Source organism: Drosophila gunungcola, unplaced genomic scaffold, assembly GCF_025200985.1.
Source record: "Drosophila gunungcola strain Sukarami unplaced genomic scaffold, Dgunungcola_SK_2 000001F, whole genome shotgun sequence".
Lineage (NCBI taxonomy): Eukaryota > Metazoa > Arthropoda > Insecta > Diptera > Drosophilidae > Drosophila > Drosophila gunungcola.
Window position 1 is genome coordinate 16,794,089 of NW_026453197.1, and position 23,797 is coordinate 16,817,885.

A 23,797-nucleotide genomic window follows, 5' to 3' on the forward strand; every position below is an offset into this window, starting at 1 on the left:
GCTACAAATTTCTCAAATGTCAACACCAAAACTGAGATGCTGCTGTTTTTGCATCTGGCCCCAAATGAAATGAACATTTTTCATGGCCTCGTTGCATTTGTTAATGCAGTCTTGTCATTTATTAATAGTCAAGTTTTGCTGCCGAGATGCTGCTAAAAGATATTGATGAAGACTTCAGTAGATCAATCAGCAGGCAGTTCATTTGTTGGCAACAGTTGGCCCACATATATGTTATACACTGCATACTTTCCCGACTATCTGGAGGATCTTTTCTTGGGCACTTCATTAGCCGGTTGACAGCTGCTAATGAACCTTTCAAAGCACAACCTCCTTTTGCGGCAAGTTCATTGAACGATTCGGCCAGCGTGCACGAAATTGCAAAACTAATTTACAATGGAACTACATTCGTTTAAGTGGGCAGAGATTTCAAAGCTCAGGGTGGGATTTTACCCTTTAGGGAATTATTTTTCTTTTTTTTGGGCGGCATTAGAGGGCATTTTTTAAGGGATTATTTAATTATTATACATTTACTTGGCAATTTATTTCAATAAAAAACTGATTCGTAAATAAAGTGCTTTGAAATAATAAAACCTTTTTACCCTTACTTTAAAACAGTTAATTTCAATTACAAATGCCCATTTACTGAAAAAAATCTATCTATTACAATTTTTTTAGTCAAGCGGATATATATACTTTAGGATATGAAAAAATATTAATATTTCCTTCCAACTTAAATGCCAGAAATAAAAAATGTATATTTTTTCAAACACAGATATACTTTAGAATATGAAGATATATATATTAAGTATATTTCCTTAAAATTCGTATGCCAGAAATGGGAAAAATTTCCCGGGGTATTGGAATTTCTTGGCCTGCAACCAGAGAGCGTATCCTTTCGCAGGACCAACTTAAATTGCTGCGATAAGCTTTAAACTGCGAGCACTTCCGGCACGTTGTGCCCAACTCCTTGGCCATATAAATACATATATGTACATATCGCAGACAGAGTATATAGCACATGTACTTTGCGTCCAGCTCGGAAAGTGTTGGCAAGGATATGCTTAAACATGCAAATTTTCAATATGCAGACAAAACAGACACAAGCACAACATGCATGCCTGCCCAGAGTCGCCGATGTGGATGTGGATGTGGATGTGGATGTGAACTGGTGGACTAGTGGATATGGACTTGGGTGGGGAAATGGTTGGAAATTTTCACTGGCGGAACGTGAAATGCAATTGGGGCCATCGCCATCGCCATTGCCATCGCCACAGCCAAAGCCAAAGCTATCCCTCCCCTTTCATCAGTCCCCTTCTCGATGAAATTGCCCGATTGTGTTGAAGTGTGATGTAGGCTTCGCTTGTTGGCCGGGCCAAGAGGCCTTTGGCACATTTCTGTGTCGTGAAATTAATTTCTCCACTCGGCTCTTGTTAAAAACTGCTCTTTATTTCGTATATGATGTGTGTATGTGCCTTCAAATTACCATAATTAAGCAGCCCCGGCCCAGGGGCCTCAAACTGCCGGCTAGTTTGTACACCACTTGTTGGCTTTCTAAAGCTCATTTCGGGATTTTAGCAAATACTTTACAAGCTCCAGCAATTAAAAGAAAGTAATCATTATAGGGTATTTTCGACAAAATATCGTCACAATAACCATCGTTCATTTAAAACAGCAAATAAAACCTTTTCTGCGGTCAACTCTTATAGTTTCTTCCAGATCCCTTGACATCTTTGTACCACAACCACTATTTTTACCATCCCTCCTTAAGATACTTGTCCATAACTATCATTTATCATCTCATACCACACACACTTCCATACCACTCAGAAATGAAAAGCCACAAAAAGTTGCCAAATCATGGGACTGAACGATTCGTCCGCTGGCTAAATATATTTGTACCTTCATTTGACATGCTGACGGTAAGAGCGTAGGTTTTTGTTTGTTATTTTTTCCCTGTTGGTTCTTTGATAAATTGAATAAATTTTATGGTATAATTAACTCATGTTCATGGCTAATGCGATCGCGCTCCGCCCCCGTAATTTAATATCTGTAGTTATTGCATAAAAACGGTAAAGTGGATCACGATATTTTATTTCATGAAACAAATGGCAATTGAAAAGTTTAATGTACTTTAAATAGAAAATTTCCCAAGGATAGCTAAACGTAGCAAAAGTCTGGAGTGGAAATAAATCCGGCAGCATAAGATACAATTTATATGGGGATGCAACCACCCTCAGGTGAAACCGAAATACACAAAAAATAATTTAGATAAAGGTTAACATAATTTTGATAAGGCGGCCACAGAAATTTATATGCTCGCACCTAACTGCAAATTGTGTGTAATGAGCTAAGCGGCGACCACCTTTAAATTCACCTTTGCCCTCGACTTTACCTTTTTCTCCTGTCTTTTTTCCATCTCCCTGGCAGTTAGTAGCACCTTTCATGTTGTCTAAGCCCGAAGAAGACATAAATTTGTTAGCGCCTGCCTGGTCAAGATCCCAAAACTCATCCTTTTCGGGGGTGTTTTCAGTTTTTTTTTGTTTTTTTTTTGGCTCCTGTTCCTGTCCCGTGCCCAAAAAACACAGAAAAATTAGTCGAAAGATATAATGTTGAGGTGGTGCCGCCTGCGAGATCGGTCGCTCGAGATAAGTTGCTTCATATTTATGTTGGAAATTAGGCAAATTTTTAGTGGCGAGATAATTTGTGTACGACTTTGTCGCAGTGAGTGAGAAAATTCCAGGCATCTACGCTACAACCCAAAATGGTTAGGTTTTTCTGTGGTTAAAATGGAAATAAAAATTCTGTAACGCTTTGTAAAACAAGATTACACAATTTGAATGGGTATCACATTTGTTATGGGAATGGAAATGTGATAAATTCTAATTGGTTTACAATATAACTATGCATACACTTTCCCTCAATCTTTTCAATACCTAACGTTATAATTTTCTCCCTTATGTAATTAAGAAATCGAACTACAAAAACTGTTACCAATACAAAAACTTGTTAAACTTATAATTACTGTTAGGAAAGACTTGATATATTTTTCATAACAGTATGACACTTTCCCACAGTATTTCCCAGTTTCAACCACCGAACTAAAATTCGTAATTAAGACATTTGGAAAGCGTCTAAGTTCGGCTCGTTGGTCAAAAACGATTTTTTAATTGTTGGCTTCAAAGTGTATAATTATTGGTTAGTTATCGGTTAGGTAAAAAGCCTTAGCTTTGAGTTTATATAAGCCATATTTAAATGCCGCCCCAGCACCCTCCTCAACCAATGTTTCTTTTTCTGACCCTCTTTTTAGAGGCCCATTTATATTTTTGCCACATGGCCTATGGGCTAGAAAATTAAGTTATTAAATCTTCTACCTATATGATTTATATGATTGAGTGTGTGTGGCAGGTGATTAGCGCCAAAAGACGGAATAATTTATAAATATATTGTCAAATGTGAGAATAATTAAGGGTTTGAGGAAATGGAATATCTAAATCAACATTCAAGAAGGGAAGTTAACGTATAATATATATTGTTATTTGGTGTAATTCAATTAAATGTACTGTGACACTTTCTAAAAAATATTCAAGTACCATTTTTTTGCTTAGATAAATGTTTTTACTTTCAATTATATTTAACAAAACTTTCTACACCACGTTTTCAATAAAAACTTCCGTGAAAATCTGTATATTATTTGTCTGAACACTTACCATTAGCAGTTACATTATCTGTATGGCCTTTTCATACGAATAGTTTATCTGGGAATATTCACAAATTAAAACCCTTTCAAATTCGTTTTGCCAACAACTACGACAATGTTCACTACCCGTTTATATGTAGATAGGATAGGTCGCGATGTGGAACCCCTTCGAACAAACAACACTTTTAAATGTTAATGGCCGTGTAAGAGCAGCCCAACAGAAATTAATAACAAACGTCCATGGAGCAGACATACATCATTAGAAATTGATGACGCATGTCGCGTGCAACTGCATCCATTGTTGATGGCATGCAACCCTTTTTCAGTTTATGGCCAGCAACATGGACTAAAACACGGAGTAGTAATTAATTAGACTTTCATAAAGAGCACAAAATTCTATAAATTATATTTCATTGCCGTTCCCAAATGTCAGTGGCCATGCGCGACTGCGCATCACGTGTTGCAGGTTGCTCATCCCCCCCCCCCCCCCCCCCCCAGCAACTAGCAACTATCAGCTAGCAACTTGCAACCTGCAACCTGCAACCCCACACACTTAGCAGCATTAGCGCTAATAATCGCTATCCATACTTTCAAAAACATGTATTGTTCAGCCATTTCAATTGCATGTGTCTTGTTTTCTAGGCATTAAATCGAAAATACAAATTAATTTATATATAGCAAGTAAACGCCGATCGCATTGTGTTATAAATTGTTTATTCAGTTTCGCTCCATCTCTCTTCGCTCATTATTTAAATAAGTGTTTATAGTAATAGTTTTCGCATTTGCTTTTTGGGGGCTGGGGGGAGTGTCTAGGGGGTTTAATTCAGCGTGGAATTCTCACAATAATTTGCAGTTTTAGGAACACATGGGGACGACAACAAAAAACACAGCAAAAGTGGGGGGATGCATATTGCTAGGCCTAATTAAATTAACTAATACTGTTATAATGCTACAAAAATTACAATACAGTGAAACCGGTTATGACGGTTTTCTAGCTTAGCATCACATGCAACATCGAATGCATCTTTGGATGTTGCAGCAACATTTTCGGGGTTATTTACAAAGGGTATTCTTTCTATTTTTTTATTTGTTCAACAACATTGCACATACATTTCGTTGATATTCTGGTGTGGTCTTTAAATCTTATTTTTTAACGTTTTTTTTTTTTAAACCAATTTTCTTGATTGGCAATTTCTTAATTTTAAAAAACCGAAGAAATAACTTTGTGGTTTTTTGATTTATCTTGAAAAGACTTTAAATATTTATGTTAAGATTGTAAATTAAATTATTGCACAAAGCAGCTAAAATTTCTCTTTTCAAAAGCTAATTTAATAATTAATGTGACAGAAAAAGATCAAAAACGTTATAATAATTGTTTAATTTCTGTTTTATAAATACATGACTTAATAACTTTTACCGATTTAAATTTTATTTTTTAAAATATCACACAGGAAAATCTCTCAACTTAATTTCAATGTTTTTGCTGTTTTATTTTTGAATTGAAATTTGATTTTTAATTTAGAACCAATTTTGATTGATTTATTGCAAACGGAAATGTGTTTAATACAAACATGTCATGCTCTAAATAGCACAGAAATATTTGCTGTGCTTCCTAAATTGACTTTAAATGGTACTTTTATTCAGAGATTTAAAGACCACATCAGAATATTTTTGGTTTTGGGTGGGGCAAAGAGAGGGAATGGGTGGTGTGTTGGGTGGATTAGTTGATTGCGTTCATTATTCGTTGGTCCTAAGGACTTTCTGCCCGATTCGAGGCTGGTGGCGAGGCCTGATGCTGGGGCACCTGGTACGGACTGAATCGCTGCGGATAGTGGCTCAGCTGGGGCCTGGACCTCAAGTCCGGCGAGGCAGAACCGCACGAGGAGGTGGGCGTGGCAGGGGCGGGAGGGGCCACCGAAACGGGAGGCGGTGGCGTCCGATTGGCGCCCGCTGCGGCCAAGGCCAAGGCCGCCTGCTGATTGGCGCTGGCCAGGAATCCGGCCGTCAGCTGTGGCCACTGCTGCTGCCACATGCCCAGCTGAAAGGCGCTGAGGTGGGGGGGCGGCGGAGGGGCTGCCGATCGCTGATACAAGTGCGGCAGCAACATCTCCGTGTACGGCGATCTGCCGAACATCTGCAAGTGCTGGCGGGCTTTTTCCAGGAGCGCCAAGGACGCGGCGTCCGCCTCCTGAGGCGTCAACTGGGACATCAAGGGATCCGGAAAGAAACGCAGTGGAGCGGTTCTCATGTGCTGGTCAAAAAAAAACGCATCCATGGGATCCCTGAAAAAAATGGCATCAAGAATAAGAATTATTATCTATGGGAAAGTGTTTATTAAATAATTAAATCGAAACCCATTAACCAGTATAAAAAGACAAATTGTGGAAATCAATCTGAAATCTTTGAAAACAAATGTTTAATAAAACGTTTGGTAATTATTTAGTAATTTACAATTGGTGAACAAAGACTTCAAATGGATTAATTGAGTATTTCTTTAAATCGCTTAATGAAATTCTCACGTTTAAATATTAATTAAACTCTAGTATTCATTTAGTAAATTACAATAAAAATGAAGAAACAAGGACTTAAAAAATGTATTTTTAATTAAATACTTTAATGAAATTCTCACGTTTAAATATTAAGTAATTATTTGGTAGTTCAGAATTGAATTTAGAAACAGATTCTTATTATTTGATTATTTGTGTTTTAACTTAAGCCGTTTAATATTGTAATTACAGTTCCTAATCTTGTTTTGATTTCAGGGTTTTAATCAACCGAAATGTTGATGGAATTCGGTCTCTAAAAGCCATTGGCACTCCATTAAGTTGGAGTTGCAGACAATTCTGTCTTAGGGAAGTTGGAGCTTGGAGATCTTGGACTTACAGAACCCGATGAGCAACTTGTTGCTGCCGCCACTTCAGCCGGAGCAATAACATAATTACGTCGAAAGTAACTGCCAATTGCCGACACTAAACAACAGGAACAACAACACCAGCAACACCAGCAACAACAGAAACAACAGCAACAAGAGCCAACATTCACTCATTATTTTCGTGTTTTCATTTCATGTACGAATCGGCATCAAAGTTAAAAGCGCCGATCTGTAATTTACGCCACTTAAGCCGCCGCCGTGCCGGCTACAACAGCAACATTGCTCTTGGTGTTGCTGTTGCTGCTGTGCCCGCGTTGCTGCTGGCGGCAGAGCGTTTGCCGTCTTAATAGTCGCCGCCTTGCAACACTTTGAAGTCGCTGTCGAAAAAAGGGCAGCAGCCCTCAGAAAAGCTGCAAAAAGAAGTTGCCTTTTGGCCAGATCCTGATCCTGTCGGTAGTAGGGCAACATGTTGCTAGATGGGCACACAAAACATGTTGCGTGCAGAAATGTTGCAACAAAGTTTTACTGAATGAACAACATCATTCAATTAATCATTATCATTTGATTAAAATGACTTTAAAATGTTGCAAAAATTGTAAGCAATTTACTGAATTTCCAAGGAAAAAATGAACAAAGATTTCTTTACTTTTCCTAAAGACTGCGTTCCGCAATCACACACATTCACATCCAGTCATATAATCATATAAGTTCGATCCGATTGATCGACGCTGCTGCACGTTGCAAACCAATTGAAGATGAAGAACCGGCTGAAATCGCCTTGCAGACTGGCACTTTCACACATTTTCGCTAATCAGCGGCAAGTTGGGCTACTGTATCGGCTTTACGGCTCAACAGGCCATCGTAAATTAGGCCATAAATCAGACATGACCCCATAAAAAAAGGCGAAACGGGGGCAACTACGGCTCCATGGGTGAGGGGAACTAACTATACCACTTACCTATCAAAGTCGCTGAGACGCGACGAATCGCGAAATCCCTTGGCAAACGGATTCGAATCGATTTTCAGTTTCGTAATCAATTGATTCTGATAGGCCGTCACGGCCGTGAACACGGTCTCCGGGAAAACGAAGGTTTTATGGTCCATATCCTGCAGCTCCTTGGGATTGCCGGGCATGCTCTGGCCGTGGCTCAATCGCACCAAGTGGATCCTGGGCTGGTAGCGGTGCATTGAGTTCAGCACGACCTGAAAAAAGGAGATTCCCTGAATGCGGATGCGGATTGTTTGTTGTGTGTGTCGGCCTTATAAAAAATGTACGTCCATAAAAAAGTAGTCGACGTTTGTTTTGACTGTCCTCGCAGCGTCTTCGTTTACTCCTTCACATCTCCCCACTCCCATCCCCACATCCCATCCACAGCCTTTATGACTGTGATAAAAACGGTAGCAGGCTCGAAAATCCCAGAAATATATATATGTGAACAGGGTCTTGAGCCCTGCTCTGCTCGTATTTGCCACCAAATTGCCAACAATTTTCATTCATTTTTGTGCGCGCGCAATGCCATATTTGCATATGTGCATCCGTTGGCAACCCTGGCTGACCCCTTTTGACCTCGCCGACTCGGAAGACAATGGCAAGACGGCCGCCAATTTATGTGTGTGTGTCTCTCGGCCTGAATTATTCACATGTGAGTCCTAAGATGACTGAAGTTTGGGCTACATTACATATGCTGAAGGAAGTTGGGGCGAGAATGCTTTTAATTTATTTAGTTTACTAAAAAGCTATATAGCTTTAAATAAGACAATCACAATGTTTTAGTACAAAAAATGTTTGAAAATATTTGTGAAAAACAATTTAAGCTCTTGGGTTTTTTTGTTTCTGTTTTTTTTTTTTAACTGAATAAATACTGACAAAATTTATTTGGATCTTAGAACCGCAATAATAAAATTGAATACTTATTCCATCAAATCGTTCTTTTTATTTCACCTTTATGTTCTCTTCCATTTATTGCCTTATTGATTTTTCCAGCCTAGCTATCATTCCTGCCGTTTTTCCCGACTTTTCTTTTATCCTGCCAGACGCTTCAACTCACCTGTCCGCTCTTGTCCATCTCGTTGTTTGTCAACTTCACTTTTTCGAAGGAGACGACCTGTTTTCTTAGCGCCTCCGGACTGAGAGGACAATCCGGATGGGCGTAGATGCGGGCGGGGGGCGGTGGGTCGGCTTTTCCGGCCACCAGCCACGAACTGCGATGATAGGCGTAACGGTATCGCCGCGAATCCAGCGGTACGACGTCCAAAAGTACGGCATATCGGTCCGCCGGTTGAATTTGCCTCAGGGGACCCGAAAAACTCACTCTCACGGTGGGGAACATGCGCCTAAAATAAAATCTTCTGCTTAAGAAACTTTCAAATCCGTAAATTAAACTAAACTAAATTAAAAAGTAAATTAACAAAAAATATTACTGAAACTATCATAAGTAATTTTATTTTATGATATACCTATATCGCTTAAGAAAGAGGTTTTTTCTTTTAAATTTTGTATCTAAAATGAACAACATACAGTGTGCTTCTAATTATTTTATATGTCCAAATTTGTATATACATTAAAACCTATTTTAAAGAGCTTCAAGGTGTTTGGAAAAGGTAAGTTAATTCGGGGTAACCCACACAAAAAGAAGAATATCGTGAACTATTTTTTTATTGCCCGCCATTGTGTTGCGGCAACTAGAAACAAAAATAAAATAAGGTGGTGAGCTAGCAAGGTATGTAAATAAGACGCATATTTAATTTTATGACTTTTAGCACGTTTTTGACACATTTCCGCAAGCGATGTCGTCGTCCTGAACACGGGACCTTCACTCAGCGGGTGGGCAGGAAGGTGTGTGTACCGCCCCCGCCCACTTGCCACCCACTTACCACCCACCACCCGCCCGCAAAGTCGTGTTTGTGGCCGCAGGTAAGTGTAAATGACGCTAATGACCCAACCCAGTTTTTTGTCATTTGTCTTGCCAAATGTATGAACCCGATATATACTGGGTGGGTTAATTATAATTGATTTGCTTTCAGTTACTTTGGTAAGTTAATTGTGCAACATTTATTAAACAAAATTGTATTATTAGGGGCTACTTTTGGGCTTTTATTGCTGGGTGATGTTGTACCTATTAAATAAAATACATGCAGAGGCTCTATAGACAAAGACAAATTTATCTGCTACATATTTGTTTTGTATCTTTAAAGTATAGTTATACATTTGTAAAAAGTTTGGAATATCTTTCAAAATCAACTGGCACAAAGTAACATCTACTTGTTTAATTACTAAAGTGTTAATATGAGCATTTCGGTAAAGAAAGGACTTTCATTGTCAAACACGCGAATACAATTTGTACCTGTTTAAGTAGGTCTAATTGAAAATTTTCTTTCTAGTCCAATTTTCGCATTTCTCCTTCATCATCCACCCCACTTACAACTCTTGTTTGTTGTTCATTTGTTTATTTGTCAGAGCTGTGTTTACAGCCCATAATTGTAAGGGGCGGGTCCAGTGTCACCATGATTGTTTTAGCCACCGACTAACTGTTGTGGCCGCGTATTTAGCGCAGTTACCGGGCCAAAACGAATCCGAATCGACATGGCCTGTAATTGTGATTTGTGCTGTAAGCTGCGAGTGCTTTTCAGCTACACTCGCAGTTGCATGCCACAATTAGCACCATTGTAGCGGGTACTTAACGTGTTCCGCTTATCTCGATATCTGCACGGACTACGGACTACGGACTACGAACTACGAACTACGGACTACGGACCTGCATTCACGGACCCATTGACTATCCTCACTGGAGCCTGACCGCCAAAACTCAAGAACGGAAGCCACCGAACCGGAAACTTCCATTTTGTCTCTACCCCCGAAACGAGTGTTCAAGAATTTGTGAAAGAAGCTCATGCAACAAATTATTTAGTGAGAAAAAATGACAATATTAAATTTATATTTAATAAAAATCTAAAAGCTTTAAAAAAAAAACTACAAAAGAATTTATTTAGTAACTACGTAAAAATAATAATTTTAATTTAATTAAAATTAATTTTATACATTTATATGCTAGCCTAGATAATTTATCGATTTTATGACTGATTACTAAATAAACAATCGCATTTGTTAATTTGTCTACAGAGAGAAACTTTGATATTTTCTGGTAAATTGTACTTTTTTTAGGGAATTTCGTATTTACTTTTTTTTTTTTCAAGACATAGAATTTAGTTCATTTTTATTAAGAACTTATTTTTCTCAGTAAGGAACGAATTGTTAGCACTTTCTGTCGGCTTGACCGACCTGCTAATGTGAACCATAAATGTGTTAAAGTCGAGCAACTGCCACGCCCAGTCTTGATAGGCCATATCTAATGCCGCCCCCGCTTTTCTGTATGTTTTTTTTTTTTTTTTTTTGTTATTTTGTGGTGTTTTTGCTGCTAGGCGGAAATGTCGTAAATCATATTCCAGCATTTACATACATTTTACGAGTTGAAGAGCCGCCCGAGGGCAGCCAAAGCCAATGCGAAAGCTATAGCCACTCCCCTGCCAACTTGGCTTTTTGGTTTTTTTTTTTTCGTTATTTTTTTTTTTGTTTTCGTGGGGGGTTTCCCCAGCTCAGTTCGCCCGCTGGCCGAGCTTCTAAGTGTGGATTTTATGTATTTGTTTATGGGAAAATTAGGGAAATGGCTTTTACTCAGTTTTTCGGACCGCGGCGAGCGAGAGAGCGAGAGAGAGAGAGAGAGAGAGAGAGCTTAGGTGCCAAAGGTTACAATTATGAAGTTTACACACCATTTGCCATGGGGTGGCTTGGCTTTCAATTAGTTGGCTACGGACATGTAGGAACAGCAATTCATTATCAACACCTTTGTTACAGCAAATTAAGCCTCAAGGTCCAAACTTAATAAAATGCAAATTAGCCAGCAACTAAAAAGCAACCCCAACAAATAAAAGAAAAACAAAAAACGAGACAAGAAACCTATAACTTTGATCTTATCGCCAGCTGACAACACTCCCCCAGTTGGCTATCTTTTATTAGTTGATTAATTCATAACTCAGCCCGTGCACCTTTCCTCCAAAAAGGGGATTAACTTGTTCCGATATCTTGCCGACCATTTCAGCTGCCCAGAAATATTAATGAAGTTGTGAAAAATGTTGTTTAACGAAAAATGGGAGCAAAATATCTTGGCCTGCAAGGGGTTGCACCATGGAAATTGCAATTGCCACGCATCCTCTGAAGTCAGGCTACTGTCCTTCAATATCCTGCGGCGGCCGAGAACTCAAACTCGGCTAATATGCGTGAAGCGTTTGTCGCAAAATATTGACAAACTCCGGGTATTTTCGAGGGGTCAACAAACAATTAGCCCGCCTGCCCGATTGCTGCTGATTTTTGCCTCCTTTGTCTTTTCGAAAATGCCAACCTCAAAACCGCTGACAGCGTGACAAAATCGCAAACCACGTGATATTTTATTTCAACAACCGCATGCACAAAGAAAACCATCCCAACCTGACCACGTAACAGGTAAAAAATTCAAACGCTCTCACTCTGACTTTGACTTTGACTTCGACTCCTTTTTGTTTTGCCCCTGGCTGTAAATCATCTGAAAAGTCTTCGTCTCCCACTTTTTTCCAGTTTCAAATGTGTTGCCAATTTGCGGCAGTTCTTGTCCGTTTTTCACGGTTTCCTTCTGATGACAGCCACGCATGCGCATTTGCATGTGGAGTCGACATTTTCACAGCTGCCGAGGAGAATTGCCTTTCGAATGGGTAAAATGGTGTGTTGGAACGAAAAATAGCCAGTTACTACTGCTTACAGTAAAAAAAAAACATATTAGTAAGGTAACTCAATTGATTTAGTTCCCTTTATAATTTTTAGGGGGTTAAAGATGAATTCGAAAATTTTGTTTAAGTTTATAAAGAAGAACCTTTTAATTATTCTGTTATATTAATTTGTATAATATTTTAAAAAAATTTGTATATTGGTTAATAAATAAGCTTTTGCAGTACATTTGATATTTTTAAATTTATCATAATTGAGTAGCTTTATTTGAGGACTTTTTCATTTATTTCCTGTACACAAAACTGCCAATTTCAGTATGTTTACCGTTTCCGAACTGTATTCGCCATGACAGACTGCACAGAGTCATGCCATCCAGTCGACTTCAAAGCTAAAGCCACCAGTCGTATATTCGTGCAGTTTAAAATGTATCATTCACATAAAAAAGTCCCGCATTGCCACACCCACTTAGCCACCTGGCCCGCCCCTTTTTGTGGACATGTTTAGCTAGCAAACGATGTGCTGACATAGATGGATATCGGGAATGGGAATGGGAATGGGAATTATTCTGCTGCTGTTTTTCACCGACTTTATTATTATTTTTTTTTTTTTTGCAATTGTGTTGCATGCGTCCGTCAAACCCGCACAAATGTAAATAAGTGTCGGCCGTTCATCGGTATCCTTTGACTAATTACAGGGCCAAAAAACAGAAACGCAAAAACGCAAAAACGCAAAAACTCAAAAACACAAAAACACGAAGCACCAGGACAAATGTGCCGAAAGCCAAAGGACATGCAAATGCGTTGTTAGCGCGACAATCGGCAGCTATTACAATGCAATTTATACTTGCTGTGGATCTCGTGGATCTCGAAATTGGGGGGCCAAAGAGTGGGAAACAATTGTGGGGCTGCGAGAGGAGTAAATTTGTTAATGTGTCGTAAATGCGCACAAAAGGACTGTTGACGGCCACCAAAGGGTTAAGCAACACCGAAGCCAAACAAACAAAAGTTGCCAAGCAAAAAAGAAAGAAAACAGTTGAAAATAATGAAAAACATTAACACCCCATGAGAGTTTGAGAGTCGAGTATGAGATACCTTGTAGGCAAGTACAAATTGCAGTCTTAATTACATAAATTTATTTAAAGAAATATTATATATTAAAATATATGTTGTAATTGTTGTTGGCTAATTTTTAAAATTTAATTATATGTATTTCTATATTTTATATTCTTTTACTAAATTTTGCATTGGAAATCATGTAAAATTCGAAAAGATATATATTAAATGGAAATTATTGTATTCAATTTAGATTTCATAGATTTACAAAAAAAATAGCTAATGAAATTACTCTGTCGCGATTTGAAATCAAATGACTTCCTAAACTTACAGTTTTCACATGATTAGTGCCTAAATTTATGGTACCAATCAAAATATATTTTTTTAATCCTACCAAAGTTCCATCATGCCTGGATCTCCCCAGAAATAAAACCAGCCAAGCCAAAACAAAAAAATCAACAAACAAATGAAGGGAGATCCTAACTACCACCTAGCGACTAATGCGCATTTCGCATGTTATCGGGGAAAGAGAAATAAAAAACAAAATACAAAAAAAGGCAAAGTTCTTTGCCCCAAAATGTTATGTTTCATGTTCATGTTCATGTTCCCTTTTTTATTCGCATTTCAAAACCCCCTTTTTACCGCGCCACAACATTCGCACGAGAATCGAAAATATCGTCGAGCAATAATTCCTTCAACTTCTGTTGAGTTGCGAATGAAAAGTCGTTTAACCCGCTATTTTTATGTGAGAATGTGTGTCCGTGTTTTCTGGGTGGTATAATGGGTATAATATTTATTATTTTTTCAAGCCAAAACAGCTGACGAAATGGTCGTCGTTTTCTTCTTTTTTTTTTTGCTTTCTGCTTCTGCTAATCGAAAATCGACGCAAATTATTTCGATGCCTTGTCAATCAAAATTTCTTGATGTAAATGAGGAACTAACCGAAAAGTTGTTGATATTTTCCAGTTAAGACGGAGGGGCGGTCAGGGGGCGTGGCCGAGAGCTTATAGCCAACATGAGTTGGGAAATGGGAGTTGTGAGTTTGGCTTTCCACGGGTGAAAGGCGCATTAAAGTTTTATTGATTGTGCTTTTCGTTCGAGGACTTTTCGTGGGCTTGATTGGTGGCCGATTGCCGGGGGCGGCATTATGGTTATGACCCGGACTGCCCCTGCCACTCCCCCTTTTCGGCCACCGCTGCACGCCTCTCTTTCACCGCCGGCAAATTGAATTCCAACGAATGTTTAATGAATTAAAATGCATGTTGCGAGGCTGAAAAACGAAATGTGATCGATTATCGGGAAATTTCTTTCAATAAGTGAACATGTCGATAAGTGAAGTTTTCAAATTGCTCGGAAATGTTTAGCTTAATTGGTTGGTCGAACTTTTAAGTGCAATAAGGAAGAGGTCATTATGGAAAGTGTACTAAGTACTAAAAATGTTGTAAAATTGCTGAACTTTATATAATTTAAATACGTTTAATGTAAATCGATATACATACATATAAGAAACAAAATTGTAACACTAGTTAGACAACCATCACATATTCTAAGCCATGTTTATTTATAATTTTTTTATTATAAAGACAACATTTAAGTTTTTAAAAATATACAGAAATATGGTAAATCTCCCCTTGCATTAGTACTTAAAACCACTCACTGTGGCATCAATGAATGCTACGCTTTTCCCTTTTTTTCCTTTTTTACCATCCCACTCACTTAGGCGTAAACCCCTTAATTTATGCATTTATGATACATTTATGTTGCCGCCATGGCACTCACCTGCCCGATTTGGTAATGATCATTTCAGTGCCCAATTCATGGAACTTATCCCACAGCTCCTTGGTCTCCAGGTGGCACTGGACGGGCGTGAGATCGTCGCAATTGCACGAGCCCACTATCTTGGGCGTGGGCTGCTGTGGGCGTGGCAATCACATGCAAAAAATACAAAAAAAAAATAAAAAGAAGGAGAGAATTAAGAGGAGATTTTAGTAGGATGCTTGAGGAGATGGGCTGCCATTTCTGCACACTTTGTTGTCAAGGTTTACACAAAAAAAAATTAAATACTTGTAAAATTCAGAACTTAATATGATTAAATAAGTTTAAGTAATAATAGTGTCGAATATTTTAAGGAATTTACATATGCTTAAGGGTTCTAAAAAACAAATTTGTACCAAGTTTTATTATAACATTTGGGCCTTTATGTTGTTCCTTTTGATATTACTTTATTTTAGGAAGTGATATGCATATATATCTCATGGTGTAGCTTTACCTGGGCTGGCGATTCCTCTGGCGACAGGCGTTCGAGTTCCTCGGGACTTTGAGAGGGCGGGGGCGGTGGCGGCGAGGGCGTGGCAGCGGCTCCAACTGCGGCAGCAGAACGCCCTCGATGGCTGCTTGATTTGCAGTTGCTGTTGCTGTTGGAGTTGCTGTTGCTGTGGCCTGAGTTGCTGATGTTGCTGTTGGAGTTGCTGTTGCTGTTGCTGATGTTGCTGTTGGTGTTGCTGCTGTGATGATTGTGATGTTGGCGTTGTTGCTTGTTTGCCGTTGCGTGGTGATGTGTCTGCTGCTTTTGTTGTTGCTGCTGCTGCTGCTGTTGTTGCTGTGCAACACGCAATGCCTGACGCGCTTGCTGCTGCGCCTGCAATGCTGCCGCTGCAGCCGCTGCTGTTGCAGATGCTGCTGCTGCTGCTGCTGCTGCAGTTGCCGTCGGCATTTCCGAGTCACTGCAGTCGACCACATCAACGTCAACATCATCGTCCGCATCCTGGCCTGAATAGCGCTCCACGGATGCGGGACCTACACGTTTAGAAAAAATGTATTTCAAATAAATCAGATATTATATAGCCATACCTTAAAGAAGTCAATTAAAAGAAACTTTGAATGATGTATTTAATTCAATGTTTTAATGTTTATATATATTAAATCTATAATGTTTTATAGAATTTTTTTAAATATGTTCTCTTAAGTAAGGTTAACTTCATCAAATTGAAAATATTAGCTCATATTAACTAATTCAAAGTATTTAATTACTATTATCATACATTTGAAGCCATAATTTATATAAATATTTAGCCCCAAAATAAAATGAACTAATAAGATTCGACATAATTATTTAACAGACCTTTGTTTTAAGTAATTTTAGACCCCAATTTTTCAAGTGTAAATAGAAAAGAGAGATATCAAAGTGGACGACGGTTAATGTGGGAGTTGCTGCTGGGGCTGCAACATGTTGCATGTTGTTGATGACGAGTCGCAGCAGCAATTGCAACGAGAATCCAGTTCGCGACCAGATGCATTTTACAGATTACGCCAAAAATTCAATTATTTGCTCAAAATGCAATTTCGTATGTTAATTTCGACTGCAATTGTGTGTGTTGGCATTGCCAATGCCAATTGCCAAAGGGGAGGGGGTTTCACACTAATGAATGCATCTGTTTGCGCTTCTGTCTCTACCCAATTATGGCATCTAAATAGTTTTGTATTCAGAGTACACATTCGATTATATATAAATGGTGTATCTGCGCTGCGCTTGTCATGTGCATTTCCCATTTCCCATTCCCCATTCCCCTTCCCAACCCCCCGCGCATTCAAATAGGCTTTGATTATTTTATTGCCGCGCATTTGCCGCAATTATCAAGTCATCAACGTTGCATTGTCATCAATATATAATTTATATAGCAGAAAAAAGCGAGCAAAAAGTGCGAAAAATATAGAAATATATTGCATCTGCGACACTTTTTCAAAGGGTGAGCAACAGAGGAAGACTAGAAAGTTACGAGGTAATCGATTAAATCATTTTTTGCATTAGAAAATATATAGAGAGTATTTTCATCTTATTAATAAAACTGTTTTGAATGTTGTAAACATTAAATTAAAAATTATTTTTAGTCTTTAAAATATAAAACAAAACCTCACAAATTGTGTTCATCTAACTTTTTCACTTCCTTGAAAGCAATTCAAATTTTGTTTTGCTACTTGAACTTTATCTGGTAAATACATATTTTTCAGGGTCAAGATTATTAGTCTAAAATTGTTCTTATAAATAAAACATTGAATTGCTTATAAGCGCTTTTGCACGCTCTTTCATTCTGAATCATTTAGCAGCCTTTCATATTATAATCCTGTTGGAATTCAAAACTTTATAAGCGTTACGCTGATTATACCCTATCATATCGTAAAAAATTATAGCTAAATCACCAGACAAGCCCGTAACTTGGAATAAGCATCAACATGTGCGATATGCTAAGTTCTTTATTCTTTTCCACCTTTGCCCATCACTTTTATTGAGCTCAATCAAAAGAATATTGAATATGTTAATAGAGTGGAACTTGTTTGTAGTAAAAAGTTCAACTCAAATATAAGAGAGATTCATGAATGAAAAAAAGTATAATTCTATATATAGGCCTGTTGATACCTAACTTAAAATGTGAAAGGAGAAATAGTTAGAAGAGAATTACTATGCAATAGAGTCTAAGTAGTAAGGCCTAACGATTTAAGCCTTTATTTATTAAAGCCTAAAATACATATTTATTTTGTTTTATAAAATTAAGGATACTTCTCTACCAACTCTTAAATAGGTAATTCTACAAAGGTCAGTGAGTTTAAACTATGTTTGCATTTCACTATATTTATCAGGGCTTCCTAATGTTCTTCTACTCAAAGGCAGCCAAAAATGAAGCGATGAAATGGCTTGGCCATCTAATAAAAGCTGTCTATATTTAGTTTGGGATGTGGGGGGGTTGGGTTTTGTGTTTTGAGATCGGATTCGGAATCGAACTTTACTCACTCAGACTCCGTTCCGAAGGTTCACGGCTGCTGGGGGCGTTTCCGCCGCGCGCCATAATCGCCGCAATTGAGAAATCCGTGGCGAAGGAAATGTTGTGCTGATTGTGATTATGATTGTGATGGTTGTTCAGCGGATTGTGGTGGTGATGATGAGAATGAGAATGAGAATGATGATGATGCTGATGATGCTGATGATGCTGATGATGACTGCTGCCGTTGGCGATATTCGCCGCTGCCACCGCCGCTGCCGAAACGATTTGTTGCTGCAACTTCGACTTGAAGTTCTGCGTCGGCGAAGGCGAAGGCGTTTGCTGCGGTCTCGTATTCGCCGGCTGATTGCTCAAAAGCATTTTCAGGCTGAGATTTTCCGTAGCTCTGCTCCACGGATTTTTCCAAATTTATTTTCGACTTTTTTATCCAAAGTTTTCAAGGGAATTTCCTTATGCTGGCAGGTATTTAGCTTTTAGATCGATTGCTAAAGTCGCTTGGCTTGTTTTTGTTTTAAGTGTTTGTAAGATTGCTTTTGTTAATTCTTTTTTGACTTGTCAGCTTTTCTTTGAAATTTTGGAATTTTCTTATCATCTACTCATCATGCTTCTTTGAAATTTACTATTATCTTTATCTAAAGCTTTTTGTTCTATTGCAAAACATTGTTAAAATAATCGCAATTATTTATGGATAATAATCGTTTTTGGTGTCCAAAATTTAGGCTTTGGTTCGCATTTAATAATACTTTTATCCATCGTTTTGAAATTTCATTTGCCGGCTTTTTGCTCCAAAGAAGTTAATCATGTTTATCACTTTTATGAGAATGTTTCAATGTTGTTTTTTAAATTGAATATATTTTTTTTAGTCCCAGCACTTCAAGCAGTAATGTTAAATTTATAGCTTTAAATATTTAAAATTTTAAATTGTTTTTGTTTTTATAAATACAAATTATTATAAAATGTTTGTAAAATATTTTGCAAATGTTTCCAAGTATATTTCTGGTACAACGTTTTCCGAAACACTTTGCCACTTTACGACTTTACACCCGTATTTGCGGGTCTCCGGTTTCCGTGCTTTCCGTACGTGTTTTTGCGTATTTCGTCGAGGTGGAAACGGGAAAGGAAATTCCGGAGCGCCGTCGCTGCTTCACAGTCACGCAGCTGACCATTGAATGAATCCCAATTCGCTTTTCGCCATGTAAACGCCAAAAGCGCCAAAGCCAAAGCCAAATACCAAAAACAACAACGACATCATCGACAACAACAACAACATCAAAAAAGTACAAAAACGCAACGCAAAAATCAACAACAAATACGACGACGTCGGCAGCGACGTCGACTGCGACGCCGACTGACCCCCAAAACAGAAACAACAACAGCTGATGTTCCTTACGGCGAAAGGTTTTCAACACCACCTAATGCAACGTAACGAAACGTAACACCTAACGTAATTCTCTCGCACTTCCACTTTTCCAGAGAACAAAACCCAAAATTCAAAACCTTCCTTACGTCACGTAAGAAAACCGCAATTTTAACCGCAAAAGGAATGGAAAAAACTGACGTTTTTCAATTAGGCAAGTGCAAGCGAGATGGCCATACGTGCAGCGCATTCCCATGCTGCCGACAGCGACGCCAGCGTCGAGGCATAACTCATTTCCATTTTCCAATTCGAACACAAATTCCCATGCACTCAAAACAATACCAATTCATAAGCTGGTTATGCGTAAGAGCGGGACAACCAGACGCATTGCCAATTGAGTGAAGAGCGTTTTTCAGCGGCCATCTCTTTCGCACCGCAGAGGAGGGAGGGAGAGAAAGAGAGAGCTCAAGGGAAGTTCATAAATTCGTCATTTTGTTTTTGGCTGTTGACAGTTCTTTGGCTGTTTTGTTGTTGTTGCCATGGTGAGTGCTATTGTGTGTGAGTGGTTTTCAGCATGCGGGGAAGGGGGTGTGTTCACCGCTTTTCGTCCACTTGTTACAATTATTCTCAACTCAGTCCGATTCCACTGCATTCCGCTGGCGTTATTCACCACGCTGAATGGAGTGGAAACGGGATTGAGTGAAACTTGTGACTTGTGAGTGATAAGTGAGTTTGAAAAAGTAATTTAGCATAATAGGATAAATGTTATTTTTAAAATTATAAAGAGAATTTTTTGTAAATAAATTATATTGATAAAAATATTAAAATTTTTTTTAATTGCATCTTTAATATTTAAACAATATATTTTACTTTTAAAACTTACATTTTGTTGAAAGTTCTTTAAAAGTACATAAAATATTGAATTTATAATAAGAAAAATGTATATGTAGCTACTGTCAAAGTGACATTACAAATTTATGGTTCTAAAAAAAATCTTTGCAATGAAAATTAACATATCAAATAAAATGGAGGGGGTTGTCCCGCATTTACCACCATATTTAAACAATATTGTGGATATTTCTTCAAAAACCCATATTATTAACAACTTTTTATAGTATATGTTTTCAGTTTTATTCCTTTTCAACAAATTATTTTTTTATGCATTTACTTTTAAAAAAGGTCGAAAAACATGTGCATAAAGCTTAACGGAATATTTAAATAGGGGCAACTTTCATATTTAATTTATGTTTGTATTTGATGACTACTATTACTTTTTCCCTTTAAAATGACCATTTTGGACCGTCACCCTATAATTTTCCACACCATCGAAAGAAAATCGACCCTTTCGGTTGGGTCCCAACCACTTTTCCTCATCCTGCGACAGGACTTATCTGAGAAAGTGTCTCGGGTGCTCGGTCCTCCAATTGAAAAATCATAATTGAATATCTGGGTTCCTGTCACTCCTCCTCCTACGTTTTGCCGCCCACCAGCGTATGTAAATGTTTTTAATTTAAATGTTTGCTCAAAAGAACCAACAAAAGATGGTCGGGAAAAAAAAATGCGACGATGGCGTGTGAACGCAGCAGAAAATTATAGACCCGGGGAAAAAGTGGGAAATGCTGGATGGGAGGGGTGGTGAGGGGAGGTGAGGTGAGGTGAGGAGGGCAGGAGGGTTCCGGGTGGTGCCACCATCTTGTTTCCCTCCGTCAGACGTTTTTTCACAATTCGTCAGCTGCGCCCTTCGTCCTCCCAGGATGATGTCCTTTTCTCCCAGCACTGAAGAAAATTTCAGCCTATGCAAGCAAGAAAAATTAGGAAACATTCAAAGATGCTTTTTAAATTCGTATTTTGTTAGAAATTCTCTTATAATAAATTCGAAAATATTTCGTTCATTATTAAAGTTTTAATTTCAAGTTTTTAATTTTTAAATGTTTGGTTTGCCTTCACAGATCTTGCTTGAAAATAATTATTTACTTAACATAACATTTGGTTTTAAAGTATATAAGGATTTAAAATAATACAAATGCATTTAAGCCACTTTCTTAATATTAAATATTTATTTAAATCTTATTTGTATCCTGACCTTTATATAGTTAATTAATTAAATAAAAAAGTTATTCACTGTTTTATTCACTTGTTAAACGAATTAAATATTTTGATATTTTCAATTGAATGGTAAACAGGAATGATTAGTTTCCAGCCATATATTTCAATCAAATATTTTGTTAGTTCATATAACATTTTATTAATTTTATGTAAACAATTTTTTTGGTGACTGTAGCCGTTGTTTTTGTGGCTGCGGTTTCATTTGCATGCGATTCGTGGTTGCCAGCCGATGTGGCGCACAATTGAGCCACTAATGGTGATGTTGATGGTGGCCAGATCGGTGGAGGGAGTAGTGGTATCTAGTATCTGGAGTATCAGGAGTATCAGGAGTATCGGGAGTATTTGGTGGAAGGGAAAGGAATGGAAAGGGATTCAGACAGGGTGGGCCCTCAACTCGCTTTGTTTGCTTTGTCGCGGCTCGGTGACAATTTTTCAATGATTTGTTTCCTGCCCTGAAATCTCATTTGCATATGCCACCATATTTTTTCAACTTTCCAGGTTTTTTCTTTTGGTTTTTTTTTTTTGGTGGTTTTCCCCCGGTTTCTATTACGGTTCCTGCTCCTTTTTTATACATTTTCAGGGGGAGTGAAAAATTGCAATCGCTTTGTTTTTGTTTGCGTTCTGGGTTGGTTTTGGGCAATTTGAATTTGATTTAATGAAATGAAGAGGGCGTGTTCTCCTAATAGTCGTTTCTTTAAATAGTTTTCAACGGATTTTCGTGGAAATCGCTGAGTGTGGAGTGTGGAAATGCGTTTTAAGTTAATTGAAAAATAAAGACATTTGTCAAAGGTAAAGGGGATGTTTTAGGTGGGTATTTAAGAGGTTACATTTGTATTACAACTGCTCAAAGTATAGGGGTTTTACTGTCTTAAAGATAACCTATTTTTATATTTATTTTCATACATTATTAAATGGAAAACAAAATCAAAAAACAACGAGATCAACACATTTTATTGAAATAATTGCATTTTATTTTTGAACATACATTAACACATTTTACATATGTTGAGTTTTGTTTAGAATTATATACATATATTTAAAAATTTAAAAATTACTAACCGTTTTAGATTGGTACATAATATTTTTCATTTCTTTGTTTCTTAATGAAGCGTTTATAAAAAAAACCCAGGCAAAAGCAATACAGCCTGGATGAAACTTCTTGCCTGTAGTAAACCCTTACGCAAAACAATCTAAATTGAGGTATTTGCATAATTTCGCCGCACTGCCACTGAAAAACCAAAACAAAGCACTTCAAAGTTATTTATGAACAACATTGCAAAAACCTATGACTAATTTCGGGGCGAAAGAAATAAGAAACTCGCGTAGAGTGCAGGAAAATATTGGGACAGAGCGGAAAAGCCAATCAACTACGTATCTCTTGAAGCGATTGCGATTCGCATTGAATGAAACAGATTTCCTATAACCTATTCCTATTTTGTTTACGCTTTGACGGGATTACGGCAAAGTCGCTTACGGAAAGCCGCAGAATGGAGCCACCGTCCCAATGGCCATTAGTTTTTATTTGGGAAATACCACTATTTTCCTTGCGTTTGCTCCTTTTGCCTACGTGCACTAAATGGCCAATAAGCGGGCGGTGGCGGTGTTGGTGGCGGTGGGAAAAAGCGGAAACTAAGCCGTCAGGACATGGCCATCTAAATGCACATGGCGGCCATATTGTGCCAAAGGATATATCAATTTTATTGCCGCTCGAAATCGAAACAACATGTGTGTTCGTTCGAATATCTTTTTTTTTTCTCCCACCGCCCCCGTTATTGTTGCATACAAATTGCGTAGCGAATTGTTTTGTTTTTCTGTTCGAGCTGCCATCCTGCATCGCCTTAATCCTTTGCGCCAAGGCAAACAGAAAAATAATAATTGCGAACAATTGTGTTTTATGGCCGTTATGGCCTCCTTGAGCAGATCTGCAAAGTACTATAAAGTAGGCGAAGTGCGAGCGGAGCGTGTCACCCGAAGGCAGGTGCGATTGCAACTTCGACTGCGATTGCAACTGCGACCCAAAAGCCAAGGACACCGGCAATTATCCTTGGGCGAGGGAGTCGCAGACGAGCGCAGCGAATCAATTTCGCCGCCAGCAACGAGATCTCTGCCTAATTTGATTTCATTACCGCGCCCACAACTGCGAAAAATCGTGCACTTGAAAAGCAATTCTTATGATTATTCAA

The 23,797-nt window shown here is 38.1% G+C and overlaps 1 protein-coding gene across 2 annotated transcripts; it reads right to left on the reverse strand.

Moving 5' to 3' along the window:
- Positions 1 to 4,390: 4,390 nt before the first annotated feature.
- On the reverse strand, positions 4,391 to 19,067 carry LOC128262905 (T-box protein H15). Of its 2 annotated transcripts, none has more exons than XM_052997483.1 (6): positions 18,163 to 19,067; positions 15,646 to 16,172; positions 15,156 to 15,286; positions 8,618 to 8,903; positions 7,528 to 7,772; positions 4,391 to 5,979 (listed from the first exon to the last, which is right to left on the reverse strand). In XM_052997483.1, the coding sequence occupies exons 1-6, from the start codon at positions 18,509 to 18,511 to the stop codon at positions 5,448 to 5,450; spliced, it is 2,070 nt and encodes a 689-aa protein (XP_052853443.1). In that variant the 5' UTR covers positions 18,512 to 19,067; the 3' UTR covers positions 4,391 to 5,447. The 2 variants fall into 2 exon arrangements, with proteins under 2 accessions (XP_052853443.1, XP_052853442.1); XM_052997482.1 differs by having other exon boundaries at positions 15,156 to 15,289.
- Between the last annotated feature and the right edge of the window lie 4,730 nt (positions 19,068 to 23,797).